Source organism: Meriones unguiculatus, chromosome 2 (genome assembly GCF_030254825.1).
Source record: "Meriones unguiculatus strain TT.TT164.6M chromosome 2, Bangor_MerUng_6.1, whole genome shotgun sequence".
Classification (NCBI taxonomy): domain Eukaryota; kingdom Metazoa; phylum Chordata; class Mammalia; order Rodentia; family Muridae; genus Meriones; species Meriones unguiculatus.
In genome coordinates this window covers 189,896,643-189,919,424 of record NC_083350.1, presented here as the reverse complement: position 1 = coordinate 189,919,424, position 22,782 = coordinate 189,896,643, and the positions used below count along the sequence as shown (strand labels likewise).

The following is a 22,782-nucleotide window of genomic DNA, read 5'->3' as shown; positions in this document are numbered from 1 at the left end:
CTTTCTTCTCCTTCTGAAATAACTGTTCCCCATTTCCCATACTGCAGGAGGGAATGTGTGCTGAACTGATTCGACAACGGGCACTTTGCAGCCCGCTCAAAGCCCTTTTCCCCCTGTGGCTATTTTCTTGAGATCTCTAGGATATTCCCCCACTACGGCATACTGCTACTAATGACCTACACAGGTTATAGACCAATGTTTACATCCTTATGGTAATTTCCATGTGCTCTTAGACACTTATTTTGAATTTATTATAACAATCTTAAACGTGCTTTCTAAAGGGTAACACTTTAGGAAGAAAGAAAACAGAGCCACGATCAACCCCTCACTGTGAGAGGCTCCAAATGGGCTATGTGGCCGTGCATCACTGTTGGTCTAGGATGCGGAAGTCTCGGGTTGCGGGATCCCTATGACTGGTTATCAGTGTAGACAACAGACTGATTAGCAACGGCACAGCACACGGCGAACGCTTGGGACGGGGCGGAATACCCACCCTGGTAAGATAATGCGTCCATCGCTTCCTAAGGTTAGACCTCAAGCACTTCACAAAGCACGATCTGAGGAGGTAGAAATAAAGAACTGAAAGATATTAATTAAAAGATTATAAGGAAAGAAAGCAGACATGATTCCAAGGAGGCCACCTGCTCTTCAAGTTCCACATTCCCTTCCCTTCAGCTGGCTTTCACGGTGGTCAGTTCCTGGGGGCCTACGGCAGGAATGTCGCTACAGCTCAGGATTCTGAGGCCAGCTGGGCGCCAGAGCGAGACCCACAGAGAAAGGAAGACCTACCAAACTCCTCCCCAGTCTTCACACAGATGCCTGAGCTGACAGTGAGGACGTTGGAACGCCCATGCCCAGAACTAAAAGTCCAGTGTACTGGTAGTAGTCAGTACAGCCTCCAGCCTACCAGGGCACCCACTATTATTCCGAGTTATTTAATGAAAAAAAGAATAAGAACAATAAAAAAGGAGAAAAGGAGAAAGAAGAAAATGATGTGTTTTGTTTGCTGCTTTTAGCTGTTTTGCTGGGTTTTCCTTTCCTGATTTATTTTTCAAAGCATGAGATATCTGAATGAAAGTGAGAATTTAATCAGATACACTGTAATCAAAGAATTGAGGCTCACCCCCACCCATGAATGCACATGAATGCACATAGGGCAACCCTGACTGGACTCAGTGTTAGCGTGCGTGCGTGCGTTTAAGGCCTTTGTGTCAGCCTCCTATACCTAGAAACACTTTCTGCTTGGGATTCCCCAGTGAGCACAACTGGCCTGGACCCAGCTGATCCCACCTGAGTCCCCCAGTCCTCCGACTGGTCCTGCAGCAGGCTGCCTGCAGGGACCCTCCCCACCTCCACTCCCTAGGAAGGCCCCCAGAGCTCGCTGAGGGCCCTCCGCCCTCCTCCAGCCTCTGGGCAGCCGCCTCTACCCTGGACTCCCCCTGAGCACAGCAAGTAGGAACTCAGTGAGGCCCTTTTCTGCCTCTTCTCCTTTACTCTCAAGGAGCCCTGGTTCCACCTCACCTCTGTCCAGCGGAGACTCTAACTCCAAGGCCCCAGACCTTTAACTGCAGCTTTACTTCAAGCTACCAGCTATCCCTCCCCACCGGGGACCCCACCTCAGCTCCTTCCTGAAGCGTTCACAGCTGTTCCCCTTGTCTGCCTCTCTGCCTGCCTGCCACGCAGGGTCAACACCAAAGCCACTTCAATCAACCCAAGCGCAGCACCAGCATAGACACACAGTGAGCGAGGGACTCCGTCTCTACAGAGACTCGCACGTGCAGTCCAGCGGGAGGACAGGACAGGGACTCAGAACAGCTCACGATATGTCCAAGGACCTTAAGAAGCCAGGAATACATTCATTGATGAAGTTCATGAAAAACCAACAGTGGAATGAAACCAAAGAAATAGTTCAAGATATGAAAGTAGAAATAGAATGACTAAAGAGAACACAAACTGAGATAAAACCAGAAACAAAAACTGTGGAAAGTCAAACAACAAAAACGTCCCAGGTATGTCTCGCTGTCCTAGTTAGGTTAGTATCGCTATGACAAAACCCAGTCACCAAGGCAACTCGACAAGGCTTACTCTTCCACATCGCCGTTCATCAGCAAAGGAAGTCAGGGCAGGAGCTCAGGCAGAGGCCACGGAGGGTGCTGCTTACCTACTTGTGCCCCAGGGCTTGCTCAGCGGCTTACATATAGGACCCAGGACCATCAGCCCAAGGATGGCACCACCTGCAACGGGCTGAGTGTCTCCACATCAATCACTAATTAAGAAAATGCTCCACAGGCTTGTCTACCACCCAATCTTATGGAGTTACTTTCCAAATTGAGGCTCTCTCCTCTCCAGGAGACAGAAAAGTAGCCAGCATGCTTACCACCAACACAGCACATGACACGGAAGAGAGAATCTTGGGTGTTGCAGACAAGATAGAAGAAATGGAAACCTCAGTCAAAGAAAATGTTAAATTTGAAATAATTCAAGCACAAAACATTCAGGAAATCAGAGACACTAGAAAAAGACAAAATCTATAAATAATAGGAATAGAGAAAGGAGAAGAAAACCAGGTCAAAGGCACAGAAGATATTTTCAACAAGATGACTGAGAAGGATGAGCCTATGAGACAAGAAGCATACAGAAAACAAATAGCTGGGACCAGAGAGGAAACTCTCGACAGCACAGAGTAATCAAAACATTAAACATACAAAACAAAGTATAGTAAAAGTTGCATGAGAAGAGGACCAAATAACATCAAAGATAGACACACATAAAGTTCTCGTTCTCAATGGCGACATAAGAGCCAGAAGGACCCAGAGCAACTGATGTTCTACAGACGCTGAGACCACAGGTACCAACCTAGACTACTATAACCAGCACAACTATAAACCCCACTAAAGATAAAGAAAAACATTCCACAATAAATGAAATGTAACTGGCATCCATCTGATGATCTGATTCTACAGAATTGAGATGTTACTAAAAACACATTACAAGGGATATGTACAAGTAGAAAATCCACAGTGAAATAGGTGAAGAAGAAATGAGAGATAGAAAAGAAGAATTAAAATAGTTCTCAGGGATGAAATAATTACAAACTTGATGAAGCCTATTTGTTTTCTTCATTGTTTTAGTGCTAGAATTTTCTTAGATTTTCTAAATTCTCTTGGTCTTTAAAGGTCCCTAGAATGGTGCCCAGGCACCTAGCCATGTACACTTTGTGACTGATCCACGGTAAATGCTCCGTGTCTGAAGACACCGAATTCCGGAAACCACATGCAAAGCCACAGAGTGAAAGTCATCTAAGTGCTGTGACATCTAAGTCATCATAGTTTCTGTTAACTTGTACCTTTGATGCAGTCACACTCCAGAAGCACAAGCAGATAAAAAGTACCTATTATTCTAACATTAGTGATGGAAATGCCATCTTTAGGCTCCCGAGTGTGGAGAAAATTCGTATTTATTCTATCACTTGTCTTTCACTGTGTCCACATTCTGGTATCTTGGCCCCCCAAACTTCTACCTTAGTGTTCTGACTGCAGCTTCCCCACCTCTTTCTCTTCCTAATCCCCCCCCTCCCCAAAATCCACTCTTCCTCCATTCTCTTCATAAAAGGGCAGGCCTCTCATGGATATCAACCAGTCATACAGTAAGACTGGGCACCTCCTCTCCCATTACAGCTGGAGAAAAGTGAGAAAGGCAGCAGGGTCAGAGACAGCCCCTGCCCCCACTGGTAGGAGTTCCAGAAGAGACCAAGCTACCCAGCTGTAACATATATGCAGAGGACCTGGGTCACTCCCAGGCAGGCTCTCTGGTTGTCAGCTCAGTCTCTGTGAGCCCCTATGAGCCCAGTAGATTCTGTAGGCGTTCTTGTGGTGTCCTTCACCCCTCTGGCTCCTACAACCCTTCCTCTCCCTCTTGCACAGGATTTCCCAAGCTCTGCCCAATTTTGACTATGGGTTTCCGCATCTGCTTCCTTCAGCTGCTGGGTGAAGCTTCTCTGATGACAGTTGTGCTGGGCACCAGTCCATGAATATGGCAGAGCATCATTAGGAATCCCAGGTCTCTAGGCTAGCCAGCCTCTGGGCCCTGGACTTCTAGGCAGTGCCAGGGGTGGCTCCCTTTGTAGCCAACTTTGGAGTCTCAAGTTGGGCCTAGCTGCATATGCGTTGCAGCTGGGTAGCTTGGTCTTCTTTTGCAGCTCCTAACAGTGGGAGCAGGGGCTGTCTCTGACTCTGCTGCCTGACTTTCTGACTTTTTCCTCCTCCTAGGTGGTAGTGGTAGGCCACTCCCGCTAATTCTGTTGTACTCCTATCCTTGTGGCTGGGTGGGTGTTGCAGTCCCTCCACTGGAAGTCTTGCCTGCTTCGGGGACAGCCTGCTCAGGCTCTGTACCCCCATTGCTAGGAACTTAGCTAAGGTCACCCTGATAGCTTCCAGAGAGTGTCCATTGCACTAGGAACCACTAAAAAACAGGAAAGACAAACCCCCATATAGAAATCTCTTGCCACCAAGTAAAACTTCCAGTGCCAAGAAAAGATTATAGCTAAGTGAGCTGCTGCTGAAGAGGCCCCATGGAAACCCTCAACAACTTAGGGCATTGTCGAGGATAATGGTTGCGCTCCACAAACTGATGGTAAGGCCCTCCTGCTGAAACAGAAACCTATATGTCTCACTGAATATGGTAAAGTCTGGCTGGTGCCTACCAGAGCCTTCACCCCTGCTGACTGCTGTTGGTGGCAGTGAAAGGTCTCTGCATGCTACCACATGCTAACGGTAAACAACAGGCCAGCCTGCGGTGACCCGACTGCAAGGCGTGCTGGTAAAAGGGGCACAAAAGCTGTGGGAGGAAGCACACACCAGTGCTGCTAACGGCAGCGACAGAATGGCTCCCACGGACATTCTGCGGCCCACAGAGCAGTGTCTCACTCAGCCGCCATCAGGAGTTTCCTCCTTCAGCGGACGGGAACAAATACAGAGACCCACAATCGGACAGTATGCAGACAGAGACTCTGGAACACTCGGTCTTCACTGGGATGCACCTATCAAATCCCTCCCCTCAGGGCTCAAACAACTGACAGAAGAGAAGCTGGAAAGAGTGTGAAAGTGTTTCAGTGTATATTAAGAGATCAAAAAATTCTCCTTAGCTGTTCCAATATAAAAGCTTATTTCTGCACATAACAGAATCTTCAACAGAGTATCGTTGATACTGCAGTATTGTAATCTGTCAAACCAAACACAAGACCGTACCTCACAGTGTAAAGCCGCACAGCTGAAAGCGCCACAGCCCCACCTCACATTTCGCAGTGTCTTCAATAATACATACGCAGTATAGAACTTTCTGCTCTCACATGCCTGTTTCTCAGGTGGTACTTTCTCTCCACGTGGTACAACTGTTTGTGCATAAGTTGCATTATCTTAAAGGATGCCAAGGGCTTAAAGACACAGGACCATCTGAAGATGCTCGAGCAGCGCCACGCCAGCCCCTTACAGAAAGCTGTTCCAGCAAGAAAATCGCTCACTGGGCTTCTAGTGAGGGTCACATTAGCTACAATGGTGACTGTTTCAAGGATAGAGCTTTTAGAAATCCAAATAAATATGCTGAGATTTTTCCTGTTTTCAGACTGTGGTAATTTTTGTCACTATGCTTGGAATTGTGTGTAGCTTATATGCATACAATTCCAATGATGTGGGGAAGAGGAAAAACATCCTATAATTACAAACTTCCAACTAGTGAGATGAAAGCCATCCAGATGGGCAGACAGAAATACACACACAAAGGAAACAGCAATCATGGGCAATGGTTCTTGGCCACTTAATTAAGGTTCCATTCTCTGAAGTTTACCTTCCGTAAATATGGCTGGATCAGGGGAGAGCAATAGCAAACATTCACTCAATCAGAAGCACACTGGCTATAGGAACCATAAGAGGAAATATTTCCGTACCTTAATATCAGACGTATCACGCTGACTGTTTCGCCATGCTCTGGAAATGGATGAGAAAGTTCTATCTGCATGATCAAATTTTCCTCCTTGCAAATTTAGAAAGTAAGTCGTAAAGGGTTCCTAAAAAAATAAGAAGTGGAAAACTTTTATGTTCTTTCAGATTTTTATAAATCTTTAAATCTACATTTTAAACAACAGTAGTCATTAGTTGGTAATATGTCCAAGTTCTAGCCAAATTATGTGATAGCTCTAAATTTTTTTTTCTGAATGTTTCTATGTTTAAATAGAAATTTTGGTACCTGAAATATTTTTATCAGCTTCCATCCTTGCCAAGAATAAATTGCTAATAGCATTGAGACAGGATTAGATATCTTTGCTTCATTGTTCAGGAAACAGTACAATATGTAATTGTTCTATTATTGTGGCTGGCTCACGATTTATAATGAAGACAAGAAAAACGTTTGGAAGGTTTAAAAGCCTCCTCTTAGTTAAAGAACACTTAAACACATATTAGCGGCCAATTGCTTGGCAGTAGCTAAGCCTATAAATTACTTCTAAGACTCATGTCTGTCCATACTCTTCCAACAAGCTTTAATTAATGATGTGCTGCTAATGCTTACCAAAGAACGAACTTTTTAGTACATGAATCACCTTTCAATTTTATAGAAACATCTCTTGTTTAACTGTTGTCAATACACAACAGAGCTGGTTATTTGGAAACACATGTTATTCTAGAGCAATGTAACTACCAGAATGTGTAAACATGTGTCTGTGCTAATGAAACCTTATTTACTTATTTCAACAAGTTACATTTGAAAAGAACCCCGCTGATCTGGTATGATAGGCACCACCTGAAGACACAGAAGAAGATAGTCACACAATTCTAAAGAAAACATTTTTATGGTTATGGCATGAAATACTGGCTCAATTGTTTAAACATTTTTACTATTCAAAGAATGTTGATTTCCAATCATTGTACATTCTCCAAAACACTGGATTTATTTAGTCATGGTCTGTTATTCAAATTGAACTTACTATTCTTAGAAGCCAGGCAAGAACAAAGCTTGCAGTTGAGTAATGAGTACCATAGTGGAACTTGGGAACTTGATCATCTTCCCATGACTCAAACCGTTCTGCAAAGAACGCTGCTCTTTTAGGATTCAAAGCTCCTATTGGCTGCCATAGGAAGGGGAGAAAGAGAAAGAAATATAAATGTAATCATCCATTAATATTTTCCATTCTTTTAAGATTATCCTGTAAGTATGCATGAAATAAAAGTTGAAACTATGTATTTGCAATTAGAAAAACAACAGTGTCTATACTCAAGTAACAAATAAAAAAAGTCATTCTTTTTTTTTTTTTTCAGCATGGCTAAACATACACACATAGCTACGTGTCTAGGTAAACCTGACATTTCTGTTACACAGTTTTTTTAATCAATCAGTCCAAGAATGAAGATCACCTAAAGTGCAGCTCACTCTGGAAAGCCCCTATAATCAGAAGCGACGCCCAGTAACATTTCGGTGCTAGGGGAATTATTCTGTCTCTGAGAAGAGTACGCAACAAAGCTGGGAAGAGGGACTAAATGCAGAGCAAAGAGACAATGAGAGAAAAGGAGTAGATTCAATGAGAACAGTCCACTAACATAAGCTGAATAGAAGCGAGAGGACTGTGGGCTGTGGGGATGGCTCAGTTGGTGAAATCTTGCATGGCCAGCATTAAGATCTCAGTTCAACCTCACGCAGTCATGAGGAAGGCAGGCAAGGGAACACACACCTGGAATTCTAACGCTGGAGAGACAAAGACAGGCAGATCCCTGCAGTTTGCTGGAAATCCAGCTTAGCCTAGTCACTGAGCTTCAGTTAACTTAGAAGAGCATGCCTCAAGAAAGAAAGCGGAAAGAGAAAGAGGAAGACAGGCAACATCCACTTCTAGTCTCTAAGTGCCTGCGTGGATTAAAAACACAACAACCCAAAACACGATAATGACATTATGCTCTTATATCGGAAAACAGAGCATTTTAACAGAAGTTCCACAATCAGTAAAGGCAAGTGAAGAGCCCGACTCACTTGAAAGCTCACACCTCGTCAGGAGGTTGTTTTGGAAGATAAAGGAGGAACACTGCAGTCCTTCAGGCCATCCATGGCAGCACTCAATGCTAACTATGATTTTTTAAATAATCCTTTAGGACTAGTGTAAGGGTTTAACTACAACAATTGCCTGTAAAGCATCCAGCACATTGCTTGAATGAAATGTTTGTTGCTATTCAGGGAATATACAAACTTTGTACACAAAGAGCAACATTCTCACATTTTCTTAAGGAAGACATTATCCTCGAGACCCTCAAAAGGGGCGACAGCTGTAAGAATGTTAAGATCAAGCACATGAAACTGCAATTCAGTCTGTGGGAACATTCTGACCTGAGAAACTTTACACTCCTTACTCAAAATATACATACCAATTCAAAAATGACCTCACTAGTGAGATGCAGAATTGTTTTATATCTCTTAGGAAATCTTATAACTTACTCATATTTACAAGATCAAGAAAATATCTGATTAATCCTGAGGAAAATGCTAAACTAAAATAAGTAACATTAGTTTAAAATACATGTATTTAGAAGTCATACAGTGAAAAGGGAGCCATGTTCAAGACCAGGTTCTTAAAATACTTTTCATATTGTGATTATAAGCAGCATTTTGAAGTCCTTATTTTGGCTATATTTCTTAATCTGTGAAGTATTTTACCTTTCAAACTGTTAGTTACTAACAGTGCCACTCCCCTTCAGCAGGACCTTGCTTCTGAAAGACACTGTTTTATAGTGTCAGTTTTTCCTTTACGGGTTAACCTTTAGAAGCATCTGATTACTATTTTAAGCTAGTGTCACATTACTAATTTTAAAATGCCTTCTTTTAAACTCCTAGTTTCTGTACTAAAGAATAATATCTGACTTACTAACTACATGGTAAGAATCACACTCCTTGCAGGAATTCTTTGTTACAGAACCAAATGTGGAGGGCCTTTAAATGAATTTTAGTTGTTATCCCTAAAGACAGCCATGTAAAAAGGAAGAAGAGAAATAAAATCACTAGAAGACATTATGTGAATTAAAAATAGAATCAATGTGCCTTTTGTGAGGTTCAGCTGCGTATCAAGTGTACACTTTATCTGCTCCTATTTTTATTACTCTCCAAATGAGTACCTCAGTGAATCAATAGTTATAGAATCACATTTCTTGAATATAAGGCTAAGACCAATTAGGATTGATTTCACTAGCACTGAAAGAAAAGGCATCATACTGAGATCCACGTAGGCAGAACTACAGTATCGATTCTGGCTGGTATCATCACAGCTGGTTTCTGAAGCTGCTACAGGACAGCTATCAAGACATACCACATTTTTTTGCAAGCATATAAAAAGAGAAGTCAGCAAATAAAAGAAGGTTTAAAAACAGAAGGCAGCGGAGCTGTGCAGTGACAGTGATACAGTGGCAGCTTACTCAGAGGAGCTACAGTGGGAATACACACATTGAATTATACATTGCGGAAAGCACTGATTTATTGTGGTAATAACATCCACCTCATTAAAAGATTCTGCTTTGCTGCAGTTGGAAGGCTACATATTGTTTACTGCTATAAATTAATGGCCGCGCAGAGAAGACTGGGGAGCGTCCCAACAATAGATCTGTAATGACAGTGCTGTATATCACAGCTTCCGCAGCAGCTTCATAATAAAATGGAGACAAGGTATTGAGCTAATACATTCTACATGCTAGCCCATATTTTCCTGACAACTGCTTTAAAAGATGAGCGGAATCCAACTATGTTCTAATGCTACAAAACATTTAACTAAGCAGGAATCAGTCAGACACCAAAGTGCATCACGGCATTTTAAAAACGTTGTCTAAACGTGGATCTCAAGCTGTTCCTTCCCCTCTGCAGAAGCGCTAAAAGTTCATGCTGATGGATCCTCTCACCTATCTGGCATATTATGGGTAACAGCTGCCGGGCAGCTCAGGAAGATGTCTAGCGCTCTCAATTCATACTGAACTCTCTGTACAATTTAACCTGCTTGACAGGATATTATTTTTAATAAGAAAAGTTTTAAAGGAAGAAACAAAAAATACTGGCATTTAAAACTGGCCATAACTTCTTGGTAACAATAAATCAAAAACAAATATTGATTGAAAGGGGCAAAGCCCACATAATTCAAGTTTATTACAAAGAAAATATAAACATATTAGGACATGGAAAAATAAACACAAAAACAAAAATAAAATAGCATGTGAGATTAAAATAAAAATATAATTGAAAATTTAGAGTATCAGAACTAATAATTATGGAGGAATGAAAATAAAAATAGTAATAAAGTTGGAAACAACAAAAATGTCAGGAAAACAAATATCTTGAAAAGGGCAGGGCAAGGCGCCAAGACCCACGCCCTGGACGGCATGTGACACACCGCGGCCTCGCCTCTGGCCGGGGCTGACTACCCTGTCAGTGAGGCAGGCAGGGGCTTATAAAAGGAGAACATTTAAATTGGCTTTTTAAACTTATTACAATAATATATATTTTTACTAGCTTCTTGAGAGGTATTTTTGCTAATGCTCCATGTAAAACAGAGAAAGCTATTCTTCTTAATTACTTCTGTTCTGAGGTTATTTGATCAAGGATATTTAAGAAGGGTCATCAATCCAGCCTGATGGCGAAACACTAACTCTTCTAGTGAAAGGGCGAAAGGAGCTCTGTGCCTCACAGCAGCCGTGATGATCCCAAAAGTAAGCAAAGATCGAAGCACTTAAAATGGTTTCCACGAAAAGCTGGAAAATACCAGTGCGAGTGACAATCACCTCTTACCACCTTAGTGAAACAACAGTTTTGATTTCATAGAGCCCTTCAAACTTCACTGACTCTTAACCACCAGTAAGAGGAGCTTTTTCTTTTCTTCAAATTTTGAGATCTGTAACTGGAAGTTACTTAATAAAAAATGCTCCTAAAACCTGACTATTCACAACATATGAGCATGATATCCTACTTTGAAATGACCTGACTTACGTAACTTAGCTTAAATCAACTTCAGTCTTAGTGACTTCAACGTAGGTTTCAAAACTCCTTTCCAGATCTTTTGCCCACCTGAAACTGCTGTCCTGGAGGCTGTTTTCCCCAGGCTCAGCGTCTGCATACTACTTCTCAAGGGTGACCCCTGTTCGGTAGGTTTACCTAAGAGCCACATGAGTTAGGTGCTCAGAGCTCTCCTGTGAAGCACTCCCATGAACCCGGCTGCCATTTCACTGCTTTCCTTCTGCTATTTCTGTATGAGCTGCCACCACTGATCGTCAACCCTTCAGGAGTGACTTCACAAACTGTCACTATGTTTGTAGCCAAGACAGTCACGAAGAACTGACAAGAGACTTCAGAAGTCCTGTACTGCAGAGATTTGTTTAGATGAACAAACTGCTGAAAGCAAGAGTCTCGGACTTTTTCACACCTTACAGTGTACTTTTTCTTGAGAAAAACTGTTAAGAGAAAGTTAAAGAGAAAGGAAGGTCTGGAGCACTTCCCAGGAATAATCACCCCGAGAGAGTTAAAGAATGCTACTTTGCAAAAGATCCATCTTGTGGTACACAGAAGGGCAGAAAGACGACAGGGGAGAAGAGGGTTCCAGACTGCAGCTCTGATTTGGGTCACGATGATGTCCTGAAAGCCACGCCACATTGTCACGTACATACATGGTTGGAAAACCAGACTCAGTGCACAGGCTGAGCTCCCCCAGTTCTAGGAGAGTGCCCACACGCGCTGACAGAGTCGCTGTGAAGGCAACTCTAGTTTACAACAGAGCTGCTGAATACCCCGCTTTCCCAGTTTCTGCACTCCAATGTTGATGAAGGTAAATACCAAGGTACCAAGGGAAAGGTGTCTAATGTGTGTGAACAGGTGGGAGCTTGCAGTTCAGAGACCAGTGAAGTCAATGTTGTATCAAAAAAGCCAGGACCTTGTAATTGTTTGGTTTGGGAATTTTCCAGGAAGTAGGTGTGTAGGTGTAGAGGGATGCTCCACCTGACGGCGACACTTCCATTTATGCAGATAAAGGAAGACTGGTTCTCAGAGCCGAAAATACATAAAGCACGACCTTCAACACAGTCCTGTGACATCCAGGCCCATTAGCACCTCCACTGTGCAGGTCTGGGGGAAGAAGGTGTCCCAGTGGCTGGCCATCTGCTGAGTGGGGCAAAGACTGGGTGCCAGAGCAAACTGCTGGCCAGACCTGAGCGCTTATGTTGCAGAGGGTATGGTAAACGCTGACGTGCAGCTCAGAAGGATATGAAAACACATCCATTGGTGTTTTAGGTCAAACCAAGACACATTTAGAAAGAAAAGAAAAAAGCAGAGCAGGCAGAGTAGCAGGCACCCCCAATCCTAGCAGTCAGCAAGTGAAGCACACCAGCAGACTTCTGTGGGTTCAGGGTCAGCCTGGTCTACACAGCGAGTACCAGGCCAGCCAGGGCTACGCAGTGAGAGCCATGTCTTAAAAGAAAAATTAAGACATCCTACTTGAAAGTGGACTATATTTCTGCATGACAACACAGCTAGCTCCAAAATACATTGTTAAGGCGTCTCTTCCAACTTACGTAATAAATGGAAAACATTTTAGAAGGAATGGCACGTGGGAAAATGCACATTTCCATCTTGAGGACGTACTTCTTGGTTTTTTAATTAATTAATTTATTACAATTTATTCACTTTGTTTCCCAGCTGTAGGCCCCTCCCTAAACCCTCCAAATTTCACCCTCCTTCCCTCTTCTCCTCCCATATCCCTCCCCTAGTCCACTGATAGGGGAGGTCCTCCTCCCCTTCCATCTGACCCTAGTTTATCAGGTCTCATCAGGACTGGCTGCACTGTCCTCCTCTGTGGCCTAGTAAGGCTGCTCCCTCCCCCCCACCCTCAGGAGATGATCAAAGAGCCAGCCACTGAGTTCATGTCAGAGACAGTCCCTGTTCTCCTTACTAGGGAACCCACTTGGACACTGAGCTGCCATGGGCTACATCTGTGCAGGGGTTTTAGGTTATCTCCATGAATGGTCCTTGGTTGGAGTATCAGTCTCAGAAAAAACCCCCAGAGGACATGCTTTTTAACACAGCTTTTATCAAAATAATTTACTGCTATTAACGTCTATTTACTTTCTTTTAAGCTTGGATAGCTGTGTGTACCACACCAGTGAACCAAACGAGAGCCAGCAATCTATGTGTTGTGGAAGCCTCTTACAGAAAGCCATGGTTAGTGGCTACTCTGATTGTACCCCACCTGCCTTTCAGGGGTCCCGCACAATCAAGGGAGGAGAATAAACAGAGTCTTTGTTATTCAGGCCGCAGTGCACTGGAGAGAGCACACTTGCTTTATTTTGTTCTAGCATCTTTTTGTATCTAAATGACAAATGTAACAAGCCTGGTCATCATTTTTACACAGTCTTGCGTGTACAGTGCTTGTCACATGCTCTACATGACAGAGATGGCTTGGCACTTATCTTCATATACCCTAGGCTTTATTCAATATTGTCAAGAAAAGAATTCTATCAGCATGCCTCTGTAGCTTTTAAAGCTAACAAATAAGCACTTTTGCTTTCAGTACCAGGGTATTTTTAATGCCTTGAAAACACATTATATACTTGCTTCTACGGTGCATTAAAATATCCCTTTCAATTTAATAAGGACAAAATAAAAGTATTCCAGTTGACTTATGGTGCCTATGGAGAATTCAAATCACCTCAAACATTCAAAGCGCTAGATTCAGGAGCGAAGTCACTACACGTCTGCTTTACTAAGCTACAGTCAGCTTTACGGGGACTACTCTTGACAAACGTTCTTAATCTGAGTCTGAGAGTCACATAAACTGATGAACAATGCTAGTACTTAGCTAAGTACCAAGAACAGCCTGAGAAACAATCCTAAAAGCCTAAATATAACTTATCAAAAATGATTTAAAGTAATTATAAAAATAACAAAGACAAAAGGGGTCCAATGTTGATAAAAATATTCATTTGTACATAAATACAACTATTAATTTTCAGAACCAACTGAAGGCCATTAAAACCAAGCAATATACCTACACTGTTCATCAATGTTAACAGCTCTGAATAGTTTAATAGCTTACACACAGCAAATTAGAAGAGAAAAAGGGGCTTAAGATGAATAAGGCTGGTTCTGTCCATTTGGGCCCACTATTATATTTCAGGGAAAATATTAAATCACTATAACACAGAGCAGGGCTAAGGAGTTAGCTTAGTGGGTCAAGTGCTTGTTGTTCAAGCCTGGTGTCCAAGTTGGTGTCCAAGGACACACATAAATCTTAGACACAGGAGTTCATGCACCTGTACTCACAGAGACGCACGAGAAGGCCTGGACTCTCAAATGCCAGAGTCGGGCAAATACAGCAGTGAACAAGAGGGACAGAGTAGAGAACAGAAGACTGGCACCCCTGACTGCCCTCTGCTCTCCACGGGGTGGTGCACGCTCACCACTCTTCTGCCCGCCCCAAGACAAACTTAAGATTACAGTAGTGCAGGCTAACAGTGCCAAGGCCCTGTCAGCTCCCGAGTTGTGTCAGTAGTCGAGGAGCTACTGGGTCATGGTGGGTGCTGGGAAACAGAGTGGGTTTTCCTTCAGGCATGGATCCTTGTAGGCTGACCATGTGCCAGAGATGGGCCCATACCTAGAAGTATATGGGTAAAAGACATGAAATTTGGAAAGTTGGGAGTATGCAGACAGTTCAAGAAGGAAGAGCTGTGGAAACATACTGATGTATAGGTATTTAAATTTATTACTTACTACAGTTTATTCACTTTGTATGTGAGCTGTAGCCCCTCCCCCCGTCTTCTCCCCCTAAGTCCCTTCCCTAGTCCACTGATAGGGGAGGACCCCCCCCCCCTTCTATCTGACCCTAGCCTATCAGGTCTCAACAGGACTGGCTGCATCATCTTCCCCTGTGGTCTGACAAGGCTGCACTCCCAGGGGGAGGTGATCAAAGAGCAGACCACTGATTTCATGTCAGAGACAGTCCCTGTTCCCCTTATTAAGGAACCTACTTGGACACTGAGCTGCCATGGCTACAACTGTGCAGAGGTTCTAGGTTATCTCCATGCATGGTCCTTGGTTGGAGTATCAGTCTCAGAAAAGACCCCCAGGCCCAGATTTCTTGGTTCTGTTGCTCTCCTTGTTGAGCTCCTGTCCCTTCCAGGGCTTTCTATCTCCCCCTTCTTTCCTAAGATTCCCTGCACTCTGCCCAAAGTTTGGCTATGAGCCTCAGCATCTGCTTTGATACACTGCTGGGTAGAGTATTTCAGGGGCCCTCCATGGTAGGCTCCTCTCCTGTTCCCTGTCTTCTCCCACTTCTGATGTCCATCCCGTTTGCCCGTCTGAATGAGGATTGAGAAACTTCCTTAGGGTTCTCCTTGCTGTTTAGCTTCTTTAGGAATATACCTTTTAGTATGTTTATCCTGTATTATATGTCTAATATCTACTTATGAGTAGATACCATGTGTATCTTCCTGCCTCTGGGATACCTCACTCTGGATGATCTTAAAACCAGACACACTAAACCTTTTGGAAGAAAAAGTGGGAAAGAGCCTTGAACTCATTGGCAGAGGAGACAGATCAGAACTCCAACAGCTCAGGCTCTAAGATCAACAATTAATAAATGGGACTTCATGAAACTGAAAAGCTTCTGTAAAGAAAAGGACACTGTCGTCAGAAAAAAACGATAGTCTACAGACTGGGAAAGGATCTTCACCAACCCTACATCTGACAGAGGGCTAATATCCAGGATACATAAAGAACTTAAGATGTTAAACACCAGCAAACCATGTATAAAATGTTTAAAGAATTAATAAAAGTATTATACTCATCAAAGGAACCTGAGTTGTAGAGCCTTTTAAAACTATTACTGGGCAACAGCCCCAAAGCTACTTTCAGGAAAGATGTGCAATTGTTATTTGCTCAGTCAGATAATCACTAATAACTCAACAGCGGCAGCAGAGGACATGCTAGTAATCCTCCTGGCTCGTGGATGGCGACTGGGTCATACACAAAACTAATCAATGTGAATACCACACCAGGAGTTGATCTTGAGCCATAAGACCCCTGACAGGCAACAAACAAGGGCCAAAGGCAGGAACGTTCCAGAAAAGCCTATGCCAAGCAAGCATGGGCAAACAAGGCTGTCCTTATGACAGTCCCTGGGATGAAGCCCTGAAAAATGGAAGCTGGCTACAAAAACAGTCCAGAGCAGGAGTTCTAGCCGTGCTGTTCTGAAGGACAAAGGAAAACAGGAGGAACGGGGAGAATCCTTCCCTCCTCTACCTGCTGATCGGTTAGGGACCTCAGCAGATTAAATGATGCACACAAAGAAACCCCTAGACTGTAAAAAGTAACTTATCCCAGGGCAGGAAGGGTCCACATGTGCTACCTGAAATTTACCCTGACCTCCCACACAAGGTGGAGTGTGGGAAGTTCACAATATCTACAATTAGAACTTAAGCTGACTTTTTGGCTGTAAGGATATTGACACAGATACCCCTTACTCGTTCTGCGTCTTTAGAGAACTGTGGTCAGTTGACCGGGGGGGGGGGGGGGGGGCGGAGAGGGCTGTGTAATTAGTGGTTATAAAGAAGAGGTAAGAAAAGATTTTGTCAATCCTGCCTAAGAGAAGGGCTTGCGTCGAAGAACTCAGCCCCTGGCCTACTGTTACCAGTCACTCCATTATGAAGTCAAAATCAGAGAAGTCATTTTACAAATGATTGCTTACACTAATCTCTCCTTTTTTCATGTACTGATACAACATAAACTTTAATATGGATTACATTTTTACTTAATATCAATATTTAAATTATAACCACTTATAAAACAGAATGAGCCATCTCAGTCTTTCTTCCATATAAAGAACTTTTTAAAATGACTCAAAACTTTTCACAATTTAAAATCATGATAACTTGCTTTAAAATATGTGGATGCCAAGGAGTACATTAAGCTAAGAATTTTGACAATGAAAATAATTAATGCCTAGGCTAAAAATTCTGAGAATGAAAATGAAATTTTTTTCCATAATAATTTGCATTTTTAAAGCTGAGTTGAGTATTTCTCATTAAAAAAAAACAAAACTGGGCTCTTTAAAGAAATGGCTCATTCTAATTCTAGGGAAAGCAGTGAAAAAAACCCCTGGGACACTGTGCCACAAGCAAATGGAGCTGCCGGATATTAACGGGCATTAGCTGGTCTTCTGTCACGTCCCACCACACCTGGCAGGAAGACCCTATGGCAGACAGACTTATGCAGAAGGCTGGGCCGCTGTGGTGGGGAAGGCACTGCTGAGCAGCTCAGGTCAGGGCGGCAGGAGCGTGTGGTGGGTGTTCACAGCACACAAGGGCAGACAACACAGAGTCTCCAGGAACCAGACAGCCATGATCCTTCAAGCCTGGCCCTTAGGACTGGCTTCTGTCAGTGAGGCTCTGCCTCCTAAATGTCCGGCAGCCTCTCAAAATCAGAGTTAGCGGCTATGGAATGAGCGTTCAAACCACGCTGCTCTGCGGGCACTGCAGCCTCGAAGCCCAGCAAGGGGGTTCTACCCAAGTGGCACGGCTTATTCACGAGAGGCCACCCTGAAAGGTCAGGACAATGTCATCTCCACAGAGAACAATTTCCCTTCTCTTCCACTAGAAAACACTAAGCAGAGGCTGCTCTGCCCTGTGGGGCGTCTCTGAAAATCCCAGTTGTGATAAGCAAACATGGTCTTTGTTTTGCTCCCAGGTGCTGGATTCATGGCTGCTGCAGACTGCACAGCAGCTGACTGTTCCCTCACAAGTGTGTGTGCTGTGGCAGGGATGTGATTCTGCCAGCTGAAGACCGCTTAATTCTGGGGCCTCTAGAGGGTATAAAAAGATACACACACCACACAGTATTAGATACTGTGTACAGTATACTGTGAGCTATAGGACAAAGACTGGGTTTTTAAAGAAGCGTGAAGAGTCACTGTATCGACACTGTCATAAACATCAGCAGAAGCTGATCAATACTAGATATAAGGGGAGAGATTACACACTATGCACGAATACGTTTATTAGAAACACGTAATTTAAAAGTGTGAGTGTGTGTGTGTGTGTGTGTGTGTGTGTGTGTGTGTGTGTGTACTAGTTTCCTGGGACTCCTGAAACCAAGTACCACAACTGAATGGCTTCAAGCAACAGACAGGTATCACGTGTACTTAGAATTCTGAGACTAAGCTGTGTCAGTGTCAGGGCCGTGATCTCTCTAGCCTGGGGAGGAGGGCCTCACTGGCAGCACCCCAACCTCGGCCCCTGCCACACGACTCTGCGGTGAGGTGCTCCATCTTCTCAGGATGTCACCCTAAGGACTGCCCTTAACAGAAGTGTGCCTGTGGAGACCTCACTTATACAAGAGCCTGGTCATGGCTCCCAGAGTAACAGTTTAGCTTTAAATTACGTTAAAAAATTTTAAACCTGGGTCCTTAAATGTATCCTTTGGGGACACACTCAAACCATATCTGGTCAAAGTTCATAAGAGAAAAATGAACATACCTGAAAATTTTTAAACAAGTCTAAATTATTGCATTTTTTTCAGTAATGAAATTAAATAAATGAAAAAGACACACATTCATAGATTATAAAATTCAATATTGTTGATGCATTATTTTTGCCAAAAATGATTTATATACTCTTAGTCCCTATAAAAAATATCTGGCAGACACTTTAAAAATTAGAAACCAACAAGCTAATCCTCAAAAACAAAAACCCATAACGGAGAATTTTGAAAAAAATATATATATAGTTGAAAGAGTCACAAAACCTGGTATCATGAGATACTGTAAAACAGAAGAGTGCTCACAGGAGGAAGACACACTGGAGGGAGGGGATCTGGAAGGAGAACCACACACACGGCCAACCACTTCCAACACACCAAGACCACTCGAGACGGCCTTCTCTTGTCGCAGTGCACGGGCACGCGTGTGGAGGTGAGCGTGTGGGCCACACTGCACATGCGGTGGTCAGACACCTTGCGGGAGTCAGGTCTGCCTTCCACACGTAAGGCTCTCACTCAGTCAGGAGACTGAGGAGCCGTCCTGCAGGTCAAAGTGCACAGTCTTCACAAGAAGGCTGTGGTAACCCCCAGGCCTGTAGCAAGGGGCATCTGCCAGGTCCTAATCTCCTTTCCACCAGTCAGACTCATGAAATGTTCTATTTTTAATGCGGACATACTGTAATCTTCTTTTATGTCTATACAAGAACACCTTAAACCTACAGGAATGACTTTCTATTATTCTTTTGTATTTCTCTTAAATTATTTTATGTGAGAATTTCAGGCTATAAAGTGATTTAAATATTCATATTTTTAACACTATAAAGTAAGCTGAATGGTCAGTTATACTAGGGGAACTTAAAAAACAACCAGCAGAGCCTAAGACTGAATTCTAGAATGTTCTCTAAAGAGGGAACAGCACGAGTTCCTAAGGGCTCTTCAGCATGAGAAGTTTACACTGCTTCCACAAGTTAAAATCACTACTAATGGCTTTTAATCGCCTTGTCTCTATTTTCCACAATCACCAGAGTCAGCTGCTGCAGTGTGTTAGGCTTTACCTTCCCCAAACCACTGACCTACCCAAACTAAGTTTAAAGTAACTACGTTTGTATAATTTACCAGGGTTAGTTCTAGTAACACACACAATTTCTGTGTCTTTCTGCACTAACAGGAGCTGTTTCCTGACTGTCTGGTCTAACATTTACCCTGTGGTGACCACATGCTTACGGAGCCTTCCTCTGCCACTTTCAAAAGCTTGGTTCAGATTCCAAACTATGCAATTACATCTTCAAAAATTATTTTTCTAAAAGCAAAGTTGCATGAAACATTGGTTTTCTGGTCATTTTGATCACTGTTGCGAGGTAGCATACAGTCTTTCTGAAAGGTCTTTAATAACAGAGGAGCTCATTTGCTTCTGTGTTGAGCTCAGCCCTCAGAATAATGTACAAAAAAAAGAGCACCTAGTAAGTATTAAATAATTGTTATTCAAATGACTGGACTTTAACAATAAAAAATAACAAATGGAGAAGGAGACAATTTATCACATTATCCATTATTAAAAACACTACATGCCATTCACATTTTAAAATTATAAATCAACTGGGGGCATATGCCTTTAATCCCAGCACTTGGGAAGCAGAGGCTAGCCTGGTCTACATAGTGAGCTCCAGGATAGTAGGAGCTACATAGTGAGTGCCTGTCCCTAAACAAACAAACAAACAAATAAATGAATAAATAAATAAGCACACACATAACTATTATAGGATAATGAGGATTAGATAGCGTTGTGAGTGTATTTTAAAGCCACAAATGTATGTAAATTAAAAAGTTCCTAAGTTTAATATTTATAATACTATAAAAATATTCCAGTCTGAAATCAGAAATTTAAAAAATTGAAACATTTCCCAGGTATTTGAAAACAATCTTTACATAAATTAACAGCAGGCATCTCTTACTGTGAATCTACCAAAGTTTACGACTAAAAACTAAACTAGAAAAGCAGAAAGCACTGTGGGATAAAACTATTAGTGGTCTGTAAATAAAACAGTTCGTTTATAAGCTAGCACGAGCCGCCAGTCCGCACAGAGCAGTGCAGCGTGGGCAGGAAGGAAGAGCTCCCCCTGAGAAGGGCTACTGACGGGCAGCTGCCTGGGAAATGTCAGGATTAACTGTGGCCCCGACAGCAGCAGGGACCAAACCCATTTCAGTTGCTTCCGTTTATAGTTTTCTGACTAACGCTAAGAAACAATGTCATTGGGAGCTGCTTAATTAAGTGCTGGGTCACCCTCTGCTGTAGTCATTTAAAACTTTACCAGAAAGAACCTTCTAGTAAGAAGCCAAGTCTGTTAAATTACCTGACACCACACTTATTTGTATTTTGAGGAACTTGGCGCTAGGTTCTGAGGAAAGAATTGCATAACCACAGTTTAAACTAATATGCAACACTGAACAAACAATGATTCAAATAATTAAAACAGATTTAGTATACCAATACATTATTTTTAGCAATATAAAAAAGTTTGCTACAGAGAATCTCCAAAGTAAGTAATTTGCTAATGGCAGCAAACTCGCACACCGGCCCAGAGTCCGGCCCAGTTGTGCCTCCACAGCCTCCCCGCAACCACACTCACTTTCCAAAAGAGCCGCACTAACCTTCCAGCTCTCCACCTAGTCGCTGCCTTTTCTGGTTAGTCATTTTCCTTGCACTGTTTCCTTCTAACACATTAAAAGTTGCTTCAGACTTCGTCCCCCTTTTACACTGGAGGCTTGTTTAAATGTCACCATATCTGGCTGCACCCCACCTTTAAAAATGAGGTGTTAAAACAGCAGACCTATGTGGAACACGGCTGTGTGTCCCAGCGGGTCTCCAGGAAGGGAAAATAGGTCCTAAGTGAAAACCCAACTCAAGTCTTCTCCATCAGCATGCCTGGGCTCACGGCGTGGGCCTGGACGGACAGCTGGAGAAATCTGACATCAGGGTCCTACCAGGCGCTTGGCACCTTCACTGTTCAGCAGCCAAGGCTTTCTTTCCTTACCCTACCGTACACGCTGTTGTAGTAATCAGAAACCTCTGCTTTTTCCAGGAACTAAATCTCTTATCTTTTGCCAATACACAGAGCAAGGCAATCAGACTTGGGAGAGAAATGGCTACATGTAACTGTTGAGTCTAAACTGTTGTTTCTGTTAGACCTGAATTGCGCAGTCCACTGAGGAGGCTGGAGCTGTGAAAAGGTGGGATCCTGGGAGTGCCTCACCTTACTCAACCTCAGTCTCCTAACGTGTGAATCACAGTAATTTTCCATCTTTACAGAGCTGCTGCGGGAGTACAGAGGACAGCACAGGCACACACCACTGAGGAAACCAACCTGCAGCCTCCCCGAGACCCCTACAGATATACTGGGAACTGTTCCAACGCCACTTTCTGCTGCCAGACTACACCCCAAAACACCGTGCAAAACCATGTATGCTATAATCTCTAAGATCAAAACAGCACTTACAGGATCCATGTTTGATGCAAGGAATAAAAAGTCTTAAAAAGAATAAAAAGATGTATCTCATCATTTATTTTCCTGCATTATATTTTTAAAACAATTTACAATCAATTCTCTATCATTCTAATGTTACAAGATTTCTTTCTCCAGCTTGAATTACTTTGGTTCAGACAATCCCAACAAGTGGAAAACAACGTGAATGCTGCTGCGCCCACGCTTAAGCACCATTCTCCACCACCCGAAAGCACTCCTCCCTCTGTGACATCTAGATGGTATATTGAGTCCTGGTGTCTGCTGCAGACTGAAAGCACTGGCATTCGTCAGAGACAGCGCTTAAACCTCAGAGACAGCGATAAGGAAGTGCCGTCTGAGCAACAACAGCCAAATGCCGGTAGTCAGTTCCAGGTCAAGACGCTGGCTGGACAGTCAACGCACGCGTCAGGGAGGTATCTCACCCATAAAGACACACACACCAATCTACCACGGCCTGGGGCGAGAGTGCACCGCCTACAGCCAGCCGCACAGAGCAAACTCGTGCAGTGTTTGGGCTTCTCGGAATTTCCTTGTAAGAAACGTTAACTGAACACGAGCAAAGTTGCGTTATGGCACTGTAACACAGGGTCTAGAAGCCGTGAAACACACGTGGTTCCAGAGAGCAAGGCCAAGCTCTAAACTTCCCCGCTGTCTGTGCTGAAGGGTAAAGGCAGGAGTGCGCATGCTGTGGGCTGCGGGCTGCGGGCCTGACATGCAGCTCTTCTGCGTGTTCTGA

The 22,782-nt window shown here is 43.3% G+C and overlaps 1 protein-coding gene across 3 annotated transcripts in view; it reads right to left on the bottom strand.

The window, feature by feature from the left end:
• The window catches only part of Lrba (LPS responsive beige-like anchor protein), a 495,461-nt gene that overhangs the window by 111,587 nt on the left and 361,092 nt on the right, over window positions 1-22,782 (bottom strand). For all 3 annotated transcript variants that reach the window (XM_060378522.1, XM_060378523.1, XM_060378524.1), the window contains 2 exons: window positions 6,977-7,117; window positions 5,942-6,061 (listed from right to left, as the gene is read on the bottom strand). In XM_060378522.1, coding sequence (XP_060234505.1) covers window positions 5,942-6,061; window positions 6,977-7,117 — 261 coding nt within the window. The remainder of the gene's footprint in view (window positions 1-5,941; window positions 6,062-6,976; window positions 7,118-22,782) is intronic.